The 20,196-nt window shown below is 39.5% G+C and overlaps 2 protein-coding genes across 2 annotated transcripts; both read left to right on the top strand.

Moving 5' to 3' along the window:
* The first annotated feature begins 311 nt into the window (after positions 1-311).
* LOC121513234 lies at positions 312-4,175 on the top strand. Its single transcript, XM_041792833.1, has 2 exons — positions 312-608; positions 1,584-4,175. Exons 1-2 carry the CDS (start codon positions 525-527, stop codon positions 2,124-2,126), a joined length of 627 nt encoding a protein of 208 aa, XP_041648767.1. The 5' UTR covers positions 312-524; the 3' UTR covers positions 2,127-4,175.
* A 409-nt stretch (positions 4,176-4,584) lies between these two features.
* Positions 4,585-18,311, top strand: si:ch211-257p13.3 (kinesin-like protein KIFC3). The gene is made up of 20 exons (XM_041793757.1): positions 4,585-4,714; positions 4,911-5,030; positions 5,260-5,356; positions 5,525-5,682; positions 5,783-6,035; positions 8,964-9,130; positions 11,485-11,550; positions 11,811-11,948; positions 12,199-12,396; positions 12,483-12,656; positions 13,125-13,272; positions 14,224-14,354; positions 14,460-14,571; positions 14,648-14,829; positions 14,906-15,010; positions 15,240-15,370; positions 15,466-15,586; positions 15,670-15,799; positions 16,883-17,112; positions 17,192-18,311. Exons 2-20 carry the CDS (start codon positions 4,932-4,934, stop codon positions 17,315-17,317), a joined length of 2,766 nt encoding a protein of 921 aa, XP_041649691.1. The 5' UTR covers positions 4,585-4,714; positions 4,911-4,931; the 3' UTR covers positions 17,318-18,311.
* Positions 18,312-20,196: the final 1,885 nt, after the last annotated feature.

Raw genomic sequence — 20,196 nt, 5'->3', positions numbered from 1 at the left:
GCCTTCACGAACTGCTGAGAAATCAAAATACCTCCTTCCTCTTGTGTTATGATCTCCAACAACACAGCGACACGCTGGTTTTTCAATCAAGGTAATGTATTAGTAAAGCAATGTCTCATAGTAATCGCGCAATAACGTCTTTATAGTGAAAACAACAAAATACCCGAACAATCAAAACTGAATGCCGTCCCGTCGGTGATGCAGCTTGCTTTCATTCATAGAATGGTAGATCTTCCGAGTAACAGTGAAAGCATCGTCTTGAGACATGCGTACTGCTCGTATCCGGGCATGTCACGTGTCCAAACAAACGTGCTAGTTTTCGTGCAGTGAAGTGTGGTCCTCTGTGTTTGTGTTCAGCAGTTCACTGACATTTGTATGTACTGACGAATATTCAGAGACCTTTGCAGTGTTTTTGAGTTAACACTAGAGGTGTTGAGTGTAAACGACGGTCTATTTTACCATTAGCGACGGTTGCGTTGTAACACGTTGGATGTTTACGTTGGTCTCCTTCGTCCTCAGGATCAATGGCGTCCTGTGAGTGGATAACGTCTTGTATAAACGTCGTTTTGTCTGTCTCTGCAATGCATTCTGCGTACAGACTTTTTAAGGTAGGACCTATTTACTGTAGTGCTAAAATGATTGTTCTTTAAGTTTTCCAATATTCTCTCTATCTCTCAAAGTAAATACATACATCAAAAACTAATGACTTAAATGATTAATGGGTTCAGCTATTTGTACCATGCCAAACATTCTCTTCCTTTAGTAAAACATACCATACGCCAAAGGGTCCTTTTTCTCATTGGGCTCCTCGTAAATATACTAATTTCTAAGTGTCTGAGTTTGTGTCTGTGAACAGATCAGTTTATAGATCAGTGGTTCTCGTGAAGCTGTTCCCAGTGGGTCATGAAAGTGTGCCAGGAAAAAAAAAATTAGGCATAAAGTTTATGATGTATAAAAGCTTTAAGTGGGCATACAGAACATCTTAACATTTTTTAGTTCTTCTTTAATGGCATTTAAATTTCAGTATTTTTCTCAAGATTTCCACTTCTCAATCTCCTTTTCCTGGATAACAAAGCTGGTTTTGCCAAGGTAATTAGGAAAATCTTTGTGAAATTGCCAAATTTCCATGCTGACTTGGCAAAAATATGAGACAAAGTAAAATCAATGCAGACTTGTCCTTCTGAAAGGATGTACTTTTTAAGAATATTTCTTTGTCCCATGTTTTATGTTCCATTTATCGTCCAAACTTTAACATAAAGTAAATTTAAGTGGTTGACATTTTGAAGAATTTGGGTTGTGATTTCTTGTCAGGAGTTGGAGATAGGTCCTCATGCCTGGCCAGTTTAAAGCCACTGTTATAAACAAATAAACAAAATTAACAAACAAACATTTGAGAAAATTACTGAAAATTTAACTGATGCTCAGAGCATTCAATAAGCTACTCTTACTGCTTACTTCAGGTTTTAAATTATGCTGGATCTAAAATGAAATAGTAATCTAGTAATCAGATCATTGTCAAAAAATCTGTTAAATCATACTTTTTGTAATATTTCTTCTGCTTCTACACTGATATGTCCCTGCAGGACCACAGAGCTCCATCAGTTGGCCTCTTCCTGCTTGGACTCTCCACGGCACTCTGCGTCTTGCACCCCTCCAGCTCTTACCTGACCTTTATTCAGAGAGACGCAAAATGGGCCAGTGAGGTTCTGGCTCCAGCACTTGTCTCCTTTGACTTTCTCTGGCTAAGTGAAGATCACAACACAGCTCATATTCTCCTGTGCGGCTCCTGTATGCTGCTGGGACTGTGTGACTGGCTCTCAGCTGATGCTCTCACAGTGATGACACGCTGCCTGGCCCTGTCCTCTCTGTCGTGCTGCCTGACTGTGTGCCTGTTTGCTGGCAACGCTTTAGGAGCCCTGGGTGGTGTGGCCCTTAGTCTCCCGTTGCTGGTGGCTCCACTGGGTGGAACCAACACTTTTTCGTCTCTGATTTCTCCAGCTGTCACAGAGGGACTTATAACCTGGATTTTAAAAGGCTTTATGTCTGTTGGTTGTTGGGCCTCCATGCAGGCCCTTCACATGTTTCTTTTGGATGTCACTGAACGATGTCATATAGGCATTCAGTAGATTTCTGAATGTTTAAGTTAGGATTTGTTTTCTGAATGACCTCATTAGTTTTACTGTGTGAAAAATTGTATCTATGCAAATTTCTAACCTAAAATCAGAAGTACCTGAGTTAACTTTATTACACTACAACAATGTTAAGAGTTTACCGTGCTCATGTCACTACAGAACTTACTTATAACATTCAAAAAAACATATAAATACCATTTTATACAAAAGACTTAAAAATCTTTTAATCGATTTAAGCTAAGTTTCCTACAAGGCAGACTTTGCTGACATTTGTCTGTTCAGACTAAAGAAACTCAATGGTAGCACTTAACAGCAACAATGCAGCATATTAACTGGTTCTGACCTTTCAGATGTTGAGATTGACACCTTTTTTTCTTTGTCAAGGCATTAAGCTCTAAAATAGAGGGGCGCTGATGGCCCATTGGTAAGGTCCTGCCCCTTGTGCCCTCCAAGCTGGTGGTCTAGGTTGGAATTTGACACCTTTCCCACGAGTCATTATTATTTCCAACTCCAGATGCTCCATTATAGAGGCATAAGAGCCCAAATATAAATCTTTTTATAGTATTAATATAAAAAGACATTTAAAAGAAGTTATAGTTAAACGTATGCTTGAAAAAAAAAAGACAAAAAAGATTTTGCCTTTATCATAACATTAATTAATTAAACAGGGAAACATGATAATGGATTTTTGCTGATATGCCAATATTTACAAATTAATTTGAGTTGATACTGATAATCCACACAAATATTTTAATGTAGTTCAGATCTAAAACTTAATTTTTATAGCCAAAACATTGGTTGTAAATATCGTTCTAAATTTTCATTCCTGAATTAAACAAAACTTAAATAAAGGACTACATGTAGCAGAGTCAATTTTAAGCTAGCCAGTTTGCTTGCACTGGTGTTACAGTAACGACCCAGCATTATTAATAACACTAAAAATAAAGCACTTTAAGAGAAAGAGCGGAAAAAAGAGATTACAGAAATTTTTTCAACTATTTATGTTGGTGGCTAGTTTAAATTATTGATTAATAAACTTAAAGAAATACATATAGAAAAAAACTAGAAATTGCTTGAAACAGGGACTCTAAAATGTAACATGCTTTTTGGATATTGATTCACTATGACTTACAGCGGTTAGGAGGTGTCTTTTTACTGGAATTAACAACAGCTAACAAACCTTGACTGAACTTGATATGATCTTATTTTGAACTCAAAGCACAGAAATCAGCTATCAAACTAGCATGGGAGTTCAATTTGGCATCTGCATCGCTGTGGTGCAACAATTACCCCACAACACACTAAAGTGCCTGAATCACATTCATTATCTCTTCATATGATGTTGAGACGTTGACAATTTAATGCCCTGTTCAGCTAATTTCAAAGAACGCCAGCTAGGCCACACTCACTCTCAGGTTGTTGACATTCTCCACACATCTCTTTGCACACAGTTTTAGTGTTGCAGAATCCAAAACATGCAGCTGCCTTATACTCTGGCTCCTGTTTGCTCTGCAGCCTCAGCAGTATCACAGTTTAAATACCTGCAGTAGTCGAAGTTCCTGGCCCCGTCTCTTACCTCACCATGCCCAACTGAAACTCATCAATGTTTTTTTTTATGACTTTTTTTTTATCATCTGTAACAATGGCTTCATCATTATGAGTCACTGTCTCTTCTGTTATTTCTGCGTAGCTTGTTTTCCCACAGTGTTGTCTGTAAAGTACATTAACATTCATAGTGGACACTGCAGATTCCCTCTCAGGATTACAGAGTGCTGTGCAGCTGCAGGAGCAGTTTGTGCTGCAGTGTTCGACCAGCAGACTTGCTGCGTACCTTTGTGTGGGAGAGTGCCTTTGTCCGAGCTCAGAGAATGCAGATTTGCAGGGCTGTTTTCAAGGCATTTTCAGTGTTTTTGCACATTTTTGATTTTTTTTAATACCAAAGCAGTCCTGTTCATTTTGCTTTCCCTACTTTTTATGAATTTGCATTTACTTGTAGTTTATTTTTTTGGCTGGATGATCTGTTTTATTATGTTTTTTGTTGTGCTTCTGTTGAATTCAACTTTTGTTGTTAACACTAAAAACAGCAACTTGAATAAACTATGAGAAAATCTGATTTAAAAAAGTTCCCCATTGTATAATAATTGTCTATCAACTATCCTTTTTCTGATTTCTGATTTTTTGAGAACCTGGGAGTTTGCATTGCATTCCACCTCTGTTTCTTGCTACTCTTTTATCATCACCCCCTCCCTGCAGCTCAATCATTCTCCATTCAGCATCTGTCACTCCAGCACTGCAGCGCATCGGGGCATCCTCACTGAGCATGCTGTCCACAGCTGCAGCCTGTAGATGGAGCAAAGTGGAGAGGAGGCGGAGAAGGAGGAGAAAGGGGAGGAGAGAGAGAGAGAGAGAAGGGCATTCACTCAGAAGCTGCACACAGCACTGGGAAGCTGTTGCAGCTTTGAGCAAGAGGGCTGTCTGAGGAGATCTGTCATATTCATGCACACAGATGGAGCGTGACAAGGGAATACAGATGACTGGAGTGTTGGATAATCTTTACAAACGAGTAGACAGTATGTGATAAGGTAAGGAATGTTGAGTTTTATGCATGATGGGATTGGATAAGGGTTAAAAGAAGAAAAAATGTTTAACCTTTGGAAAAGTCAAGAACAATAGCATCAGTATTTTTCCTTTGAAACTCCATGTTTTGGGGTTTTTATCAGCATCAGGGTAAGAAATTGGATCAATCCTGCTACTAAGAATAACTATTGTCATTCACAGGGACACTTGGACAGTGTGGAGATGTACGCCTTCTACTCCCTTTTAGTCTACATCTTCTACACTGTCTTTAAAAAGGAGGAGGAGGAGGCCTTGGAGGGGGCGTGTGGAGCTTCTTCAGACGTATGTCTAGCCACATCATGTACAGCCTCAGGGGTTTTCTATTGGCAAAGCCTTTTGTTGCAGTGGATATGCATGCATCACCCACCACCTAGCAGTGCAATAAGAATAACCTCAGTCATAAAGGATGTAGAAAATTATTGTGTTGTCTTTGTGCATTTCTATGTATGGAAGGTTCAAATATTTTTCCTGTTTGTTATTGTCTGACCCTTATGGATGTTGCATTGCTCAGGAGCCAGGACCTGTTTCCATGGAAACAGGGAGCAGGAGAAGAGATGGCCACACCCCCAAAATGGGAAAAAAGGCCTCTGTTCAGCATGGGGAATCAAGTGAGTGCTCTGAAATCTGTTCAGAATTTTTCTTTTGTCAAACATAAAAGCTCTTTTATATGTGATAGGTGGAAAAATACAATCATGATGAGAACATTTAGAAAGTTTTGATTAATTAGTGCATATGTTCTTTCATTTGTAACTGTTTATGTGATTGTGGTCATCCAGGCAGCAGCAGTGACAGTGATGAGATGTCTCCAAGTGATGAAGCTGATGAAGATGGCCCTGATATCCCAGCATGCACTCCCTTGGCTGCCTTTTTGTCCTTCAAGCAGGAGGCTGAGAGGAGGAGGTCCTCGCAAGTTCAGCTGGACACGACAGGAAAGGTAACAGATCTCATCACCTTAAGTGATCTGCTCACCTGATGCAGCGCCCATGATAACAGTTCCCTTTATAGAAGTGTGCGTGTATGTTTGTGCTCTGCAGCTCTCTGAGTCTCCCCTGGTGGCAGTCATGTCCCACTTGCTCAGTTTTCTGGAGCAGTACTCGCACTTTCAGCAGCTGCAGCAGCAGGCCGAACAGTACCGCGTCCAGCTGAAGAGGCACCGCGTCCAGCACCGCCGTCAGATGAAGGCCCTGCGAGCATCCTACCGCCAGCGCCTCAGGGACAAAAACAGCATCATCAGCAGCCTGGAGGAGGCCATCAGTCAGCAGCAAAGTCCCAGTCCTATGAGCGAGGGTGAGAGAGGAAGGAGGGAGAAAGGATGGGTGTAATTAAGGTGATGGGTTTACATGACAGCGTGGTTGGTGTGAGGATGATGGAGAAGAAGAGGTTATGTGAGTGTTTTAATAACCCTACACATAAATGGCTGGCCAGGGGTGAATAGGGCTGCAGGGGACTTTAATTAAAACCAACCTGAGATGGGATGAAATCATCTAATGGATAAAGGGGAATTAGGAGGAGAATAGCATAGGACATCATGCTTGTCACAACAGGTGTCTGTCCCTCGGATTGCACAATATAGATGAAATCTTATACGCTCTGATTTACAGCTTCAAAATCAATGATTCCTCTATGTCTGACAAAAAAACCTCAAAAAGTATTTTCAACTTCCAAGAAGTCATCAATTCTTCATACAGTTTCTTACTGAGTTCATTTTCCCTGTTGCTGGTTACGCAAGATTAGACTTTTTTAGAACGTCAGAGACACAGACTGATTAGATTTTGGTGTTTATGTGTGTGTGGAAGCTTTGGATGTCTGCATCTGTTGTGTTTCAGATGTGACCAGATGGCTCTCTGACCTCAGAGCAGGAGGCTAGACCAGACAGCACATCACTTTTTTATGCATACGTAGTGCTTGTTAACAAGTCCATGAAACTTCAGACTCTTGTCCTTAGGTGGACTTTTACACAGTCCAAGAGATGTGCTAGTGTGCATGAAAACCAGGCCTGTTTCTATATATGACTCAAAGTATGTAGGTGTGTTTAAGCAGAAGAGCTCATGCGCACTAACTCTCATTAGTCACAGGGATGAGATACATGGTTACAAGGCGAGCATGTTCAGTACTTGGATAGTGACTCTGTGGCTCTCTGTCATGAATAAATCATGCCTGAGAGCGTTTTTTTATTCTCCACAAATGCACTTACAAGACCTGGCACATGCAAGGTGCCACGTGTACTTGTGTTGAACTAAAAATAGCCTGGAGTCCTCATCCTGGTGTTTGAAGGCTGTTTGTTTACTGTAAAGAAATGTGCAGCGCTAAGAAGAGGACTGATGCTGTGCCTTTTTGATGGGCAGGAATTCCCCTAAGTAAGCATTTTGGCTGAGTTGTAATCAGCATTTTAATTTGAGTGAATGGCTGGTGCCCCATTCAGTCGTTCTCCTTTTCTTTGATATGCACCTTCTTTAATTAGTCTGTTTTCTTGCATGATCTTCAGCTGCTGTTTTAAATTTTGCAAAGCAAACTCAGTGCCTCTGCAGGTCAGCACAGCACATTGAGTTTTCACGTTTCTTGCAAGCACGTTTCCATAAATCCCCCTGATGAACAGCTGAAGCTTCTTCTTCATGCTTACATTTTTCTTTTATGTTCACCACCTCTCCCTAAACCAATGTGACACCACAAACCTGACACAGCTTCTTGATCAAATCCGCCTAAGGCCCTGCAATGAAAAAAGAATAAGAGGTGACTGGCTGATAAATCTTTGACGAGGAATAAAAAGATGAAAATGCTGTTGGGCATGCTGCTGAGGACCTAATGAAAAATAGAGGAGTTTCTATATGTGAATCTTCTGCTCCTGATGCAGCCTGCATGTGAGAAGCTGCAGTGATCCTATGTAGGTCTGAGAAGTTTCCCTGGAGAAATGAGAGTAGAAACACAGCAATGACAATCTTAACTTCAGCGTAATACACCGTGACTACACAGTGTGTAAAAGAACTTTAAAAGCATACTTAATGTTCATTAATATTACAAAAACACACACTCACAAGCATCCCAGCGTTCTGCAGAGATTACGCAGGCATATAGAAAAGAGGTCAGAAGAAGTGCAAAAGATAGTTCTTGGTGATTTTTCAGGGAGATGTGAGCCAAATTAAAGTAACTAAAGGCTTTTTATTTTTTGGTCTGCCATCAGTTTCAGGGTTTATGTGAGTGCTTATAATCTTGCTGGAAAATAATTGAAATGTAATGTTGTGTTGTCAAAGTTTGTGGTGTGCTTGGACTTTGGATGGATAGAATACGTCTGAGGATCTTTAACATTAGATAGTAAAATGGATAAAACGATGTTAGGAAATAAAAGTTTCTCTTTACAATCATTTATGTAAGTAACCAAGTGAACTCCAGGTGTTACTCATCATTTTCATGGGTCATCACCTCATATTCCCATAAGAATCTATTGAAAATTACATAATTTTTTAGGCATTTTTGTTGCATTCTCCTGTAAGTTGTCATTCATTCATAGACTTATATCATAAAAGACATTTTTGGTCATTCATAGCACAATATCTGTTTTGTGTGATAAGGATATGTTTTTGTATAAATACAGAAATTATTACTGCTTCAACGTGATGGAAATGCTGAAAGTGCTTGAAAAGTGCTTGAATATGACCTTGGAAAAGGTGTTTGAATCCTAGGTACTTAGTTAGGCTGTGCATTTTGGGCAATTTAATCATTTTCCCCAGATGACCGTTCGAAAAACTCACTGTAAAAGTTCAAATTTATTATAACATTTTTTTCAAAATTACTAGATGTAAGCAAGTAATTCTTTTTAGAGTTAGCATTCAAATATTGTCCATACTGAATCTAAGCCTGACGGGCTAGCATGCTTTTGGTGCAGTCAGATGAAGCCCAAGCAATCTATCAGTTGTGAAAAATCAAGTATATAGTGTTTCTTCAGGCAGGCCATGGAGTCAAGCACTGTTAATTAAGATCAGATGATGGTGAGCTGATTTGTTTCGCAGCATGCCATTGACTAATTGCACTCAGGCTGCCTTATTTGAGCTGCTGTAGCCTGGGTGTCTTTGCCTCAGACTTTTCTGGTTGGCAGAGTAAGAGCAAGAATGTTGAATAATGTAACCCAAATGTTTCTGATGTCATGCAGACCTTATAACCAGGGTGATGATGAAACTGATGAAGGCCTTGACTATGTTTTTGTTTCTTTTGCTCCCTCAGGTGAGTCCAGCAGTGATGGAGGGGCTGGAGTTCACAGGCTGGTGGAGTCTCTGTACGGTCTTCAGGGTGAGCGTAGCAAGCTGAGGGGAGAACTACGCCTGCTGCACTCACAGCTGGAACAGCAGAACAAAGACAGACATTCTCGCATACAGGCCTTTCAACTGCAGGTATACTAGTTAGTTAAATCCAAATTCTCAATGCTAAAAACATCAAGCTGACCTCAAGTGCATTCTTGCATCATCAAAAATACATCATGTAAATTCAAAGGGATTTTTTAAAATTACAAAATGCCAAAAATTCCTCATAGATTTTTACAACAATGTAAAGATAGATAATTTTATTTTGAAACCTTTATCGTTTGGCGTATATGGGCATAAAATAAAAGAGGGCTGTGACATAACAGTAAAATCATTGGGATATAAGAAAAATTCATTCTTGACACAAGACACAGAACACACTGCACAGATAGATTCAAACATTAGTATCACATAGCAATCCTTTTTTCCCAGTATTCATCTCCTTTCTCCCTTTGAAGCCACATACTTGTCATTTTTTTATATTGCATGATAAAGTTTATGATATTTATAAAATGCTTAGTGGTGAGGGGAATCTTTGGAGGACAGCATTTTGAAATTGCTGTTTTGCTTACAGCCATGAAAATTATATTTGTCTCAGTAAAAGAAAGTTGAAAGGGAACTCAAATGTAGACTCCAGAGTCTCTGTGACTGACTGCTCATTACTGATATAATATAACGAATATAATCTGTTTTAATTTTCATTCATTAAGGTAATATACCAGTAATTCCCTCAGTGCCTTTTCAATCGTAGGCATCATTAAACACCTGTGTTTTTCTCAAGGGCTTAGCCTAATCAGTGATCCTCTTTTCCTTAAAGATGACATCTCATAGCCCTTTTCTACTTTTTGACATAGTCCACTGTGGTCTAGACCAAACATCTATGCCATGCTTTGGTCAAAATGTAGTATGGATGAAGAACCAGGGGAGGTTTTTGACCCTGTATCAACCAGTTCTAAACATAATTTTTCACAACACCAGATTTTGGTGTGTGTCTCTTTAAATGCAAATGAGCTCCAGCTCAACCCGCCCAACTTTTGCAACGGGTGTTTTGAATTGTGTACAGCTACAGCTGTGGCTGAAGGGCAGGTATGACTATAATGACTAACTGTAATGTCACAATGAGCACAGATTCTGAACAGATTGTCACAGTTTGGATTTTTAAACATAGGCTGACTGTGAACACTGGACTGGGTTGGCTTTTGACCACCAAAGTCAGCCTTACACATGGTTCTGACTGTGTCTTGCTGACTGACTGACTGAGTCCAAACAATTTTAGATGAAGCTATGCCATAAACAACCTAAGGCAGCGTTAGCCTGCACAAGAGCAGTGCATGAGCACAATGTAATTTGTTGCTCCGATTGGCCCGTCATGAATGTGACAGACAGAACGTTCCCCCAATCACCTTCTGAAGATTTTCTGAAAAGTCCTGCCCTTCCAAAAACACTTTCCATGGGAGCTTTCCCAGATGAATGTCAAATATATTCATGCAATGGCCATATGAGTCGATCTGGAATGTCAGGTTAGCTGTTTCCTGCCAACAGGGCTTCATGTTTTAAACTTTAAGGGTCCTTCAATTCTCAATCCACAGACATTAGGGAAAGCACAATTACAATATGAATCACTCTGCCAGAACACAAAATTCAATCAGGCTTTTCAGCAGGCATCCCAGATAGATGTTGTCAGCCATAGACTAGGTTAATGTTTCACATATTGTGGATTAATAAATATCATATGTGCAAAAACACCAAAAAGTGGATTATGTATGATCATTTTAAGAAAAAAAGTGGCAGACCTTTAGATACAGATAACCCCCCCCCTTTACCAAAGACATAAGACTGGCATAAATCCTCAAAATTATTTTGATTCCCATTCTTTAAATTCATTTTTTTATGTATAACAGGAAGAGAGGGTTTCTTAAATGCTCACTAAGAAAATCTCCCTGTTTATGAGTGACTTTATAAATGTAGGATGACTCTGGGGTCCTATATCATCATGCATATATGTAAATGTTTTGAATATTTGATAGGACTCTGTGTAATCTACCCTTTACGGCCATTTAAGCCAGGTTTCTCTTGCAGGGAAAATATTGAATCGCATGCAACTTCCTAGTATTTATATATTTAAAAAAAAACTAGTTAATTTGAAAATATCAGAGCAACAAAAGTAAGGTTTTCCTTATTTTTTGTCTATTTATTCCTGTTTTACTGGTCCTTTTCAATTTGTTTGATTCTTCTTTCCATTATGTCTGATTCGTTTGCAACTGTCTCCTGTCCTCTGGCACCTTGTTTTAATGTTTGAATTTACCTGCTGAGCACACATCCACTGCTTTTTAACAGAACTTTATACCTCAACATTCTGCCTAAAAAGAATGGGATGAATACACGTCATTTTTTTACAAATCAAATCTGTAGTTATAACTTAAAAATGTTCCTCTCCTGGTCAGATTGATGAGCTCAAGACTTGCATTGAGGAGCGTGAGGAGGAGCTGACCAGACTGAGAACAGCCACCGTAAGTGATCTGAACTATTCAGTTAATAATTTGTCAAGTGTTTGTGACTTTCACTGTCATCAGCAAAGCTTTCCCTGGAGTGTTTCGACACCCACTCAAAGATGCACTTTGCAACTTAAATGCCAAACAACTCAGCATGTCTTGTGTAATACCTCAATTTGAAATCCACAAGGAAGAGACTCTGATCTATACGTGAGGTATTCTAGTTTTGATGCATTTCTTATTTTTATGCTGAACTTCTTGCTTTCTGTTTTCCTCAGGGGGCCACAGACTCTGAGAAGCGGGTGTTGTGTCTGACAGCAGAGAACGAGAGTTTGAAACAGAGTCTGAGTGTGACTCAGGGCCTCCTCCAGCAGCTGTCAGCCATTCCATCTCAGTCCAGCAGCATGCTCATCAAGGTGAGACGCACTAACGAATGAATGACTGAAACCCTCATTGCCCCATACAGGACAGTGCATAACAATATGAATTATAATCAATGAAATACATCCCTAAAACAAATATTAAAAGCATTGCATGAATGCCCTGTGTTAAAAAGCATGTCATGCCTCTTTTGTCTTCATCCTGTGCAAACACAGCTAGACCTTCCTCAAAAGCAATCACCAGTTTCCACAAATAAAATGTGTACTTCTACATGTGCCCTTCCAGGAGAATGAAAACCTCCGCTGCAGAGTGCAGCAGCTAGAGATGTCTCTGCAACAGCGCGCTGAGCAGCTCACACATCTGGAGAGACAGAGTGAGCAGAGCGAGTGGAGAAGAGGAGAGGAGCTGAGGAAACGAGAGGAGCGAGTTAGAGAGCTGCAGCTGGAGTTAGACAGAGAGAGAGGGAAGGAGCCTGTGGTGAAGGTAAAACTGAAGTCAAAGGAGTTTTCTTTTTATTTTTAACATTGTCAAATTATGGGGGCTCTAATCACATGCTTTTCTTCTCTCAGTATGTCACCAAGACAGTGGAAGTGGAATCACCAGCCACGTTAAAACACCTGACTAAAGCCAGACAGAGGAATGAACTGCTGTCTGAAAAGCTGGCCAATCAGAACGAACGGTGTAAACAGCTGGAGGAACAAATCAGGAAGTCAGACGAATACAGCTGTAACCTCCAGCACAAGGTAACAACCAGTAGAGTTAAATACTGATGATGTGCTATACAAGAGTCACACAAATTGTGTTGTGAGTTGTGAACTATCATCTGGATTATTTCTGAAAGTGATACTGCATAATTACTCTAACTACCCATCATTAAATAGATTATTACTGTTGGCTCTTGCCCATTAATAAATGAGCAAATTCCCAACAAACCCCAGATAATCCTCCCGAAGTCATCAGCTTGTTCTGAAAAATTACAGACACAGATTCGAAAAAGCCCAGAGGGAGAAAGAAATCATACCCTGTTTAGAAAACAGATGATCAAAAGTGAGAAAATGAGATGCAGACAGAGGAAATCTCCACTTCCCTGCTGGGTTTCTCAAACTGGATCAATTTCATTGACAGATGAACTCATTACAGAGCTGAACTTGCACAGGTTGGACCAGCCAGGCTGACAGATTGACAAATTGCTTTGCTGAATCCTTTTACAGATTGCAGCGTATGAAAGAGAAATCAGCACACTGAGAGAGGAGCTGCTGAAAGAGATCAGACACCTGGAGGAGAAAAAGGAGGAGGCTGTGAAGGCTGCTGCCAACTGCTCGGCCGAGCACTTCCAGGACCTGCAGGAACAGTTCTTCTGTGAGTTATGCTAAACCATCAAAGAGGGAGATTTTTGTTTCTACACACACAAAAAATGATTAGAAAAAAGTCCTTCAAGGAGTTTCTAGCTGGTCATGAAACAGACAGAAACTGACATTGATGCTTCTTTACAAGCTATAGAACAGACAAGATCATCAGCAACAGGACTGACTCGTTTTGTGGTGTCTTTAATGCCACAGGGTAGGTGTCAACTGAGGTGATTAACTGCACATTACGAAACAAGATTTTTATATTACATTTTTTCAAGGCAAGGATCATAAATGAACTAAAATTGATTGATAATCAGCTGATCACCAGAGCAGGATCCACTTTTTCTAAATTCTCATGTTATGAAATTTTATGATTTGTTTTACTACAAAATAGTGCAAATAGTGGTTAGAGCAAAATCAAAAACACTCCCTGGCTCAGTACAGAGGTTCTTTTCAATTCAGGAGAGTCCGTTTAATCTCAGAGGTGTTAATAATTTTGTAATAAATTTATTGTACCAAAAGCTAAAAAGGTACGAAAAAGAGATGTGTTTCTATTGTTGGAGTTAAATTCTGGGATAATGCCAATATAAATTTAAAAACATGATATTTGCCTTTGGTTTTCAAGAAGATGGTTTGTAAAGCCATTTTTGAAGCTTACAAGTGTGACTGATTATCTGTTGTTGTTTCTTTGCATTCCTGGAAGTTGGTATCTTAAATAGTTGAAAATGTAGGATCGGCTTTTATAAGCAGTTTGCTTCTGTCTATGCCTTTTCAGTCATTACTCAGCACATGACTATTGATTTTGTTTGAAATGTCTATACTGTGTAAAATGTTTGGGGTTGTGTTATGACTGAATAAACTGAAGTAAACAAAACTAAATTAAAAAAGTCATTGGTAATGGTGTGGCCCTAATTATCACAATAGCGATATCTCTAATCCTCCTGTTTTTTTTGTCTACTAGCCTTGCAGAAGCGCCTGACAGCACTTCCTCCAACCCTACGCTCCATGAAGACAGATTACACCAGCCTGAGGAGCCAGATTAGAAACTTCTCAGAGTTTTATGGTTCAGCTATAAATGAAGCAAAAAAACAGGTAGCCTACATTCAATCACAAAATGCACCGGCCCCTGTATTTATCAGAATGTCTGACATAAACATGGACATTGGTTTTTTGACTTTTGCTTTTTATTTCTTGCAGATTTCAGCCGTCATAAGTGAGATGTCTGAAGCCAACAAAGATCTCCTGGAGAAATACAGGAAGGAAGTTGCACTACGCAGAAAGTACCATGAGCAGCTGGTGGAGCTCAAAGGTACCCAGAGAGAACTGAAGTAAAATCAGCGCTGAAAACTGAAGTTATCCTACTAATTTTACTGGTTGTTTTTTAGGAAACATCCGCGTGCTATGTCGTGTGAAGCCTGTGCTGAAGGAGGATCAACGTGAGGAGGGTCAGTCAGTGGTGGTGACAACAGACCCCAACAATGAATCCTCACTCAGCATACTAAACAAAGGAAAGGGTCGCATCTTTGAGCTAGACAAGGTGTTCCATCCCCAGGCCACACAGGAGGAGGTATGGATATGAAAAACATACACAGAAAAAAGATTTAAAGCAAACCTTTAGTTTAACCCTACGTTTGTTTCTCCAGGTCTTTCAGGAGATTGAACCTCTAGTGACTTCTTGTATTGATGGTTACCATGTCTGCATATTTGCCTATGGACAGACTGGCTCTGGAAAGACATACACCATGGAGGTATTTGATAGACTTTAAAAGCATTATTTCAGCGATTGAGTTGTGATCTTAAATTAGGCTGCAGACTACATGTCTTTTGGAAAGACAAAGAATAGGGTGCAACATTTGAACAGAGTCGGGTCAATCTTCTCCTGTAGTGTCAAACAGGGAAAATGAGATTAGAATTATGAAATAAAGTTTGAGACCAATCTCCAGAATTTTTTTCAGACTCGTACCTTTTGATTTCCAGGGCAGTGTTGAAAACCCTGGCATCAACCAGCGAGCCCTGAAGCAACTCTTCAATGTGATCGAGGAGAGGAAGGACATGTGGTCTTACACTGTCACTGTCAGCTCCGTGGAAATCTACAACGAGGTGCTAAGGTACAGTATTATATGTGCTCTGTGTCTCTTAACATAACCTCTAGCCATTATAAACAGGGATCTTTTTATTTTTTATTCCATTTTTGGGTTCTCAGAGACCTGCTGAGTAAGGATGGAGAAAAACTGGACATAAAGATCAACCCGGACGGAACTGGACAGCTTCATGTTCCGGGCCTCAGGGTCATTGAGGTTAAAAGCTTCCAGCACATTAAAAAGGTGATACAGGCTCTTTAAATCTTGTTTACTGATTGCATAAGAATTAGTGCTCACTGATGCTAACTTTTCTTGTATTTATTCAGATTTTAGCCCAAGCCAGAAGAAACAGGATCACCTTTGGTACTCAGATGAATCAGCACAGCTCCCGCTCCCACGCTCTGCTCTGTATCACTGTTCAGGGTACCGACCTTGCATCTGGGTCCAAAACCACCGGTCAGTCACACATCCATCTATAAAGTATTGAAAAAAGCTCCTTATAAATACTTATTATATATTTATATCAGCTGTGTTTTTATGGAAGATTCTCTGGGGAGTTGGATTGGATTGAGGTATTGCATTGAGGTCTGGGCGTTGACTCGGCTCCAGAACATTCACCTTGTGTCTTAAACCATTTCTGTGTAGTTTTTGTTGTGTTCTTTGGGTCATTGTCTTGTTGGAGATAAATCTTCATCCAAACTCTGGTTCTCTTGCAGACTGAATAAGATTGTCCTCCAGGATTTACCTATATTTTGCTGCATTCATTTCACTCTCCATCTTTACAAGCCTTCTATTGCTGGCTGCTGAGAAGCATCCCCACAGCATGATGCTGCCAACATACTTCACATTAGGGATGGTGTGTTTTTAGGTGATGTGCAGTGTTTAGTGTCCACTAAATATAGCGTCTTGTCCAATGGCAAAGCACCAAAATTTCACTTTTCTTTAACAGTGGCTTTCTCTTTGCCACTCTCCCTTAAAGCTTTGAAATGTGAAGAACCCTGCCAACAGCTGTTGTATGTAGAGTCTCTCCCATCTCAGCTGCTGAAGCTTGTAACTCCTTCAGAGTAGTCATAGGTGTCTTGTTGGCCTCTCTCACTAGTCTCCTTCTTACAGTGTCACTTAGTTTGTGAGGACGGCCTGATCCAGGCAGATTTACACGTGCCACATTCCTTCTATTTCTTAATAATGGATTTAACTGAACTCTACGGGATGTTTAGCGCCTTGAAATGTTTTTGTATCCATCCCCTGACTTATGAGTGTTCTTTTGTTTTATGGTGTAATGGTAGTTAGGAATACTGATTAAGCAGTGGCTAAACCTTCCAAACACAGATGTTATTATACTGGAGAAAAGGGTTTTACTTTGACATTAAAGAGCTGTTTTTTGGAGTCAAAAAGGCTAAATTATATTGACCATGATTGCTTTCTAAAGTCTATAAAAGGGTAAACATCCAAAGGGGATAATGATATTTTGTCCCGCTCCCTAGAAACATGTATCTTCTTCATCTCACCTTTAATCTGTTTAAACTTCTCTGTCCTCAGGTAAGCTGAACCTGGTGGACCTGGCTGGCTCTGAGCGGGTCTGGAAGTCTGGAGCTGAGGGAGAGAGGCTGAAGGAGGCCCAGAATATAAACCGCTCCCTGCTGGCACTGGGGGACGTCATTCAAGCACTGAGAGCTCGGCAGACTCACATCCCATTCAGGAACTCCCGGCTCACATACTTATTACAAGACTCCCTGGGAAAAGGCAGCAAGACTGTCATGGTGGTGCAGGTAAAGATTACAGTTCAAATTCTGATCAATTAAGCCTTAGAGTTGTGTCATTGATGCCTTTTTTGTTCTTTTCTTTAAGGTGTCTGCTCTGGAGAGTAATGTGGGAGAGACATTGTGCTCACTGAAGTTCGCCCAGAGGGTGTGTAAAGTGGAGCTGGGTCCTGCAGCGAGAAAGATCGAATCTGGAGGAGGACAGTGTGACTGAATCAGACGTTTTTGTTCCCAGGAAACCATGAATCCTTCAGGCCTTTTATTAGACTCCTTTACTTACAAATCACAACACTACAGTAAAAAATGGACAGTAATCCTTCTCAAGGGCTAAATCTGCAGAGGACAGGTCCTAATTTTTAGTCTAGGTCAAGTATTAAGAAAAATTGGCCTCCTCCTTGCCATCTGATGCTTCTAACAACCCTTTATCATTAGATAATCTGCATGCAGGAGGATTTATTCTTCCACTCTGAGTGCCAAAACATCCTCCAGCTCCCGCCGTTTAGGATTTGATGCTTCCTGGAACTATAAAATCTCAGTTTCCTTTGATGAAATACCAACATCAGGAGTCTTTTCAGCCTTTGTAGGCTTTTTATCTTGCAGTATTTACAAACTTTTGTTCAGACAGGTTGAACAAGCTTCCAGAGCGACAATAATACCAACACTTGACTATTTGCAGTATTGAATCATGTTGCTTTAAATGTCTGTTGTTTGTGAGCTTCATCTCCAGTGCTGTATATTTTTGAAGGCTGTCGTGTGTAGGGGAGTGTTTTGTGGAGAAGTACAGGCTATTATCCATTACAATGACACTTTAGTCACATAATTGTGTAGTTTTTGTGAACAGGAAAAGAGCAGTGATTTAATGCTTTTAGTTTCTCTTTAGAGCCTCAATAATTTGCCTTTCAGAGGGAAGAGAAAAGCTGCAGAAAGGATCAGCTGGCCTTTAAGTGGAAATTTAATAAAAAGTGCAATATCCTTCAAAAGAGGAGACACTTTGGGCCTACGTGGACAAAAGATGCACTTTATGGTGAAAGGAGGGTTTGAGATGAAACAGGCGTCAAAGTGCTTGCAATAGATTATATCACTAGTGAATGTCATACCAAAATGCAGTGTATTGTTATCTGTTTATCATTGTTCCTCTACTTATTAACCTGTGGATCAAAACAAGCTTTTGATTCAAGTGTAGCAAGACATTAATGTTGAAGTTCAAATAATAGAGGTCACTTCATGATGGTTAGAGTGAATTTACACGATTTTCTGAATAAATATGCTGTATTTACCAAATGTCTTTTGTCTTATTTGCTGCACTGTCAAAATGTGTGAATATTTTTAATATCATTCGTCCCCCACTTACTCCCTTATATTACCTGTTTGATTTACCTTTCATATATAGCAGTTATTTGTTAGAAAATATTTGATTTATTCCAAGACAGTATCATTTGAGTTGCAAAATATCCACAGGTTCCTGTGATATGTTTTCATAGAGTAACTGAAATGAACAAACAATTCAAAGTTACAGCCAGCCATCAGATTATCACTGTACCAACAACACTTGAAACAATACAGCAATCCCATGACCTTTAAAAGTTCTCATTTTCACCACTGATTCTAGCCAACATTTCTTTATATGGAACTACCATATTTCATTATCTGGAGGAGCTATACTTTCCCATACTCTAAGTATCATTCAGCTGTGTCAGCTCAGACCTTTACCAGTACAAAGTCATGTTTTAATACAGTCTTTCCCAAACATCAGAACGCTTCAGCCCAATTTGAAAACAGAACATCTTCTGGAGCCCAACAAAAACCCTCCAACAACCGTAACATGAGACTTAAAAGTATTTCGAATTTTATTTCATAAACAGAGAACATAGACAAAAACAGAGAATTTCAGTGTGAATGCTTAGCTTTCAAAGACATCAACATTACTCGAAAAGTTTTTGTGGGTTCAGGGGGAACAACTATTGAGGCACTAACATTTTGTTTTGCATCTGCAAAGTCACTTAAATTCTTTTGTAAAATTCATCTCAAACATACATTGTGGCCCAGCAAACCTTTTCTAGCAGCATTAATATCTTTGAAGGAACTTATAAAGAGACCTGGTACAACATTTAAAGAAGTGTCACCGGTTAGCCCCTTAGAATTCTGGTTGAAGTTAATCAAAAAATCCTATCCAGGGATACCTTATTTAAATTTAACAAAGGTGTCTTTAGAAAGTTAACAGTTTGAATTTTCTTCCCAAGCTGTCAGACTGACTTTATCTGGTACTGGTATTTAGTAATACAACAACCAAAAAAAAAAAAAAAAAAACTTTTTTCCCTGTCTGAATTTGTATCATGAAACAGATGCCTGTAGATGACTGAAGTTGGCAGCTGAATGAGGATTTGTCACTTGTTTTTATAGTCAAGGTGTTTCAAACTGCAGACTACTTGTGCAAAAACTGTACATGGATCTTTACGGCTGTCATCCTGTTTTCAGACTAAAATTTTAACGATTTGGATTGTGGGGAGTCTTTCTGATATAGCAGGACTCTACTGATCGAACATTATGATTAGGAGAGCTTATGGTGGCGAGCTGTGTCACTTTTATTATTGTTTGTTTGTTGCCTGACAAATGCATTAATTGTGGCTGCTGTGGTAGTTTTTTCCTGGTGTGGTTTACATGGCCAGAATTCTGAGTATCAGAGCTTTCTGGTGGTGTATTACATGTTATATTTAAATTTTGCAAATTACTTAATAGTTGCAAAAATATCTGCTGGCTCGCCAGTGGATCATCGTAATTTTATGTGGTTAAATTGTGGTACCTGCCCCATACATCAGACAAAAAAAAATTAAATCTTATTCCTGTTTTCTTATTTTTGTGTCTAAAAAACTAAAGTAATTTAATTGATTTGAAATTTAAAAAAAAACAACTTTTTTATTAACTGTCAATGGCCTATCACGGCCCACCTGCAGTACCTCTGAAGCCCACCCGGGAGCCGCAGCCCATACTTTGGGAAGCAACGCTTTAAAATACTGAGCAGTTCTGTCTGGTCTCCAAATACATGGACTTATTTATAAACCTTGTTATTGTTGATATAATGTGAGGCTTTAATGT

The sequence above is a fragment of the Cheilinus undulatus genome, linkage group 8, assembly GCF_018320785.1.
Source record: "Cheilinus undulatus linkage group 8, ASM1832078v1, whole genome shotgun sequence".
Taxonomy (NCBI): domain Eukaryota; kingdom Metazoa; phylum Chordata; class Actinopteri; order Labriformes; family Labridae; genus Cheilinus; species Cheilinus undulatus.
This window is presented reverse-complemented; position numbering and strand designations above follow the sequence as displayed.

What these genes read in the sequence shown, in the direction of transcription:
- LOC121513234 (XM_041792833.1), top strand. Translation starts at nt 525, where the DNA reads ATGGCGTCCTGTGAGTGGATAACGTCTTGTATAAACGTCGTTTTGTCT. An exon ending in CTGCGTACAGACTTTTTAAG is followed by an intron (nt 609 to 1,583) that starts GTAGGACCTATT and finishes ATGTCCCTGCAG; the next exon opens with GACCACAGAGCTCCATCAGT.
- si:ch211-257p13.3 (XM_041793757.1), top strand. Translation starts at nt 4,932, where the DNA reads ATGTACGCCTTCTACTCCCTTTTAGTCTACATCTTCTACACTGTCTTT. An exon ending in GAAAGACATACACCATGGAG is followed by an intron (nt 15,011 to 15,239) that starts GTATTTGATAGA and finishes TTTGATTTCCAG; the next exon opens with GGCAGTGTTGAAAACCCTGG. An exon ending in GCTTCCAGCACATTAAAAAG is followed by an intron (nt 15,587 to 15,669) that starts GTGATACAGGCT and finishes GTATTTATTCAG; the next exon opens with ATTTTAGCCCAAGCCAGAAG.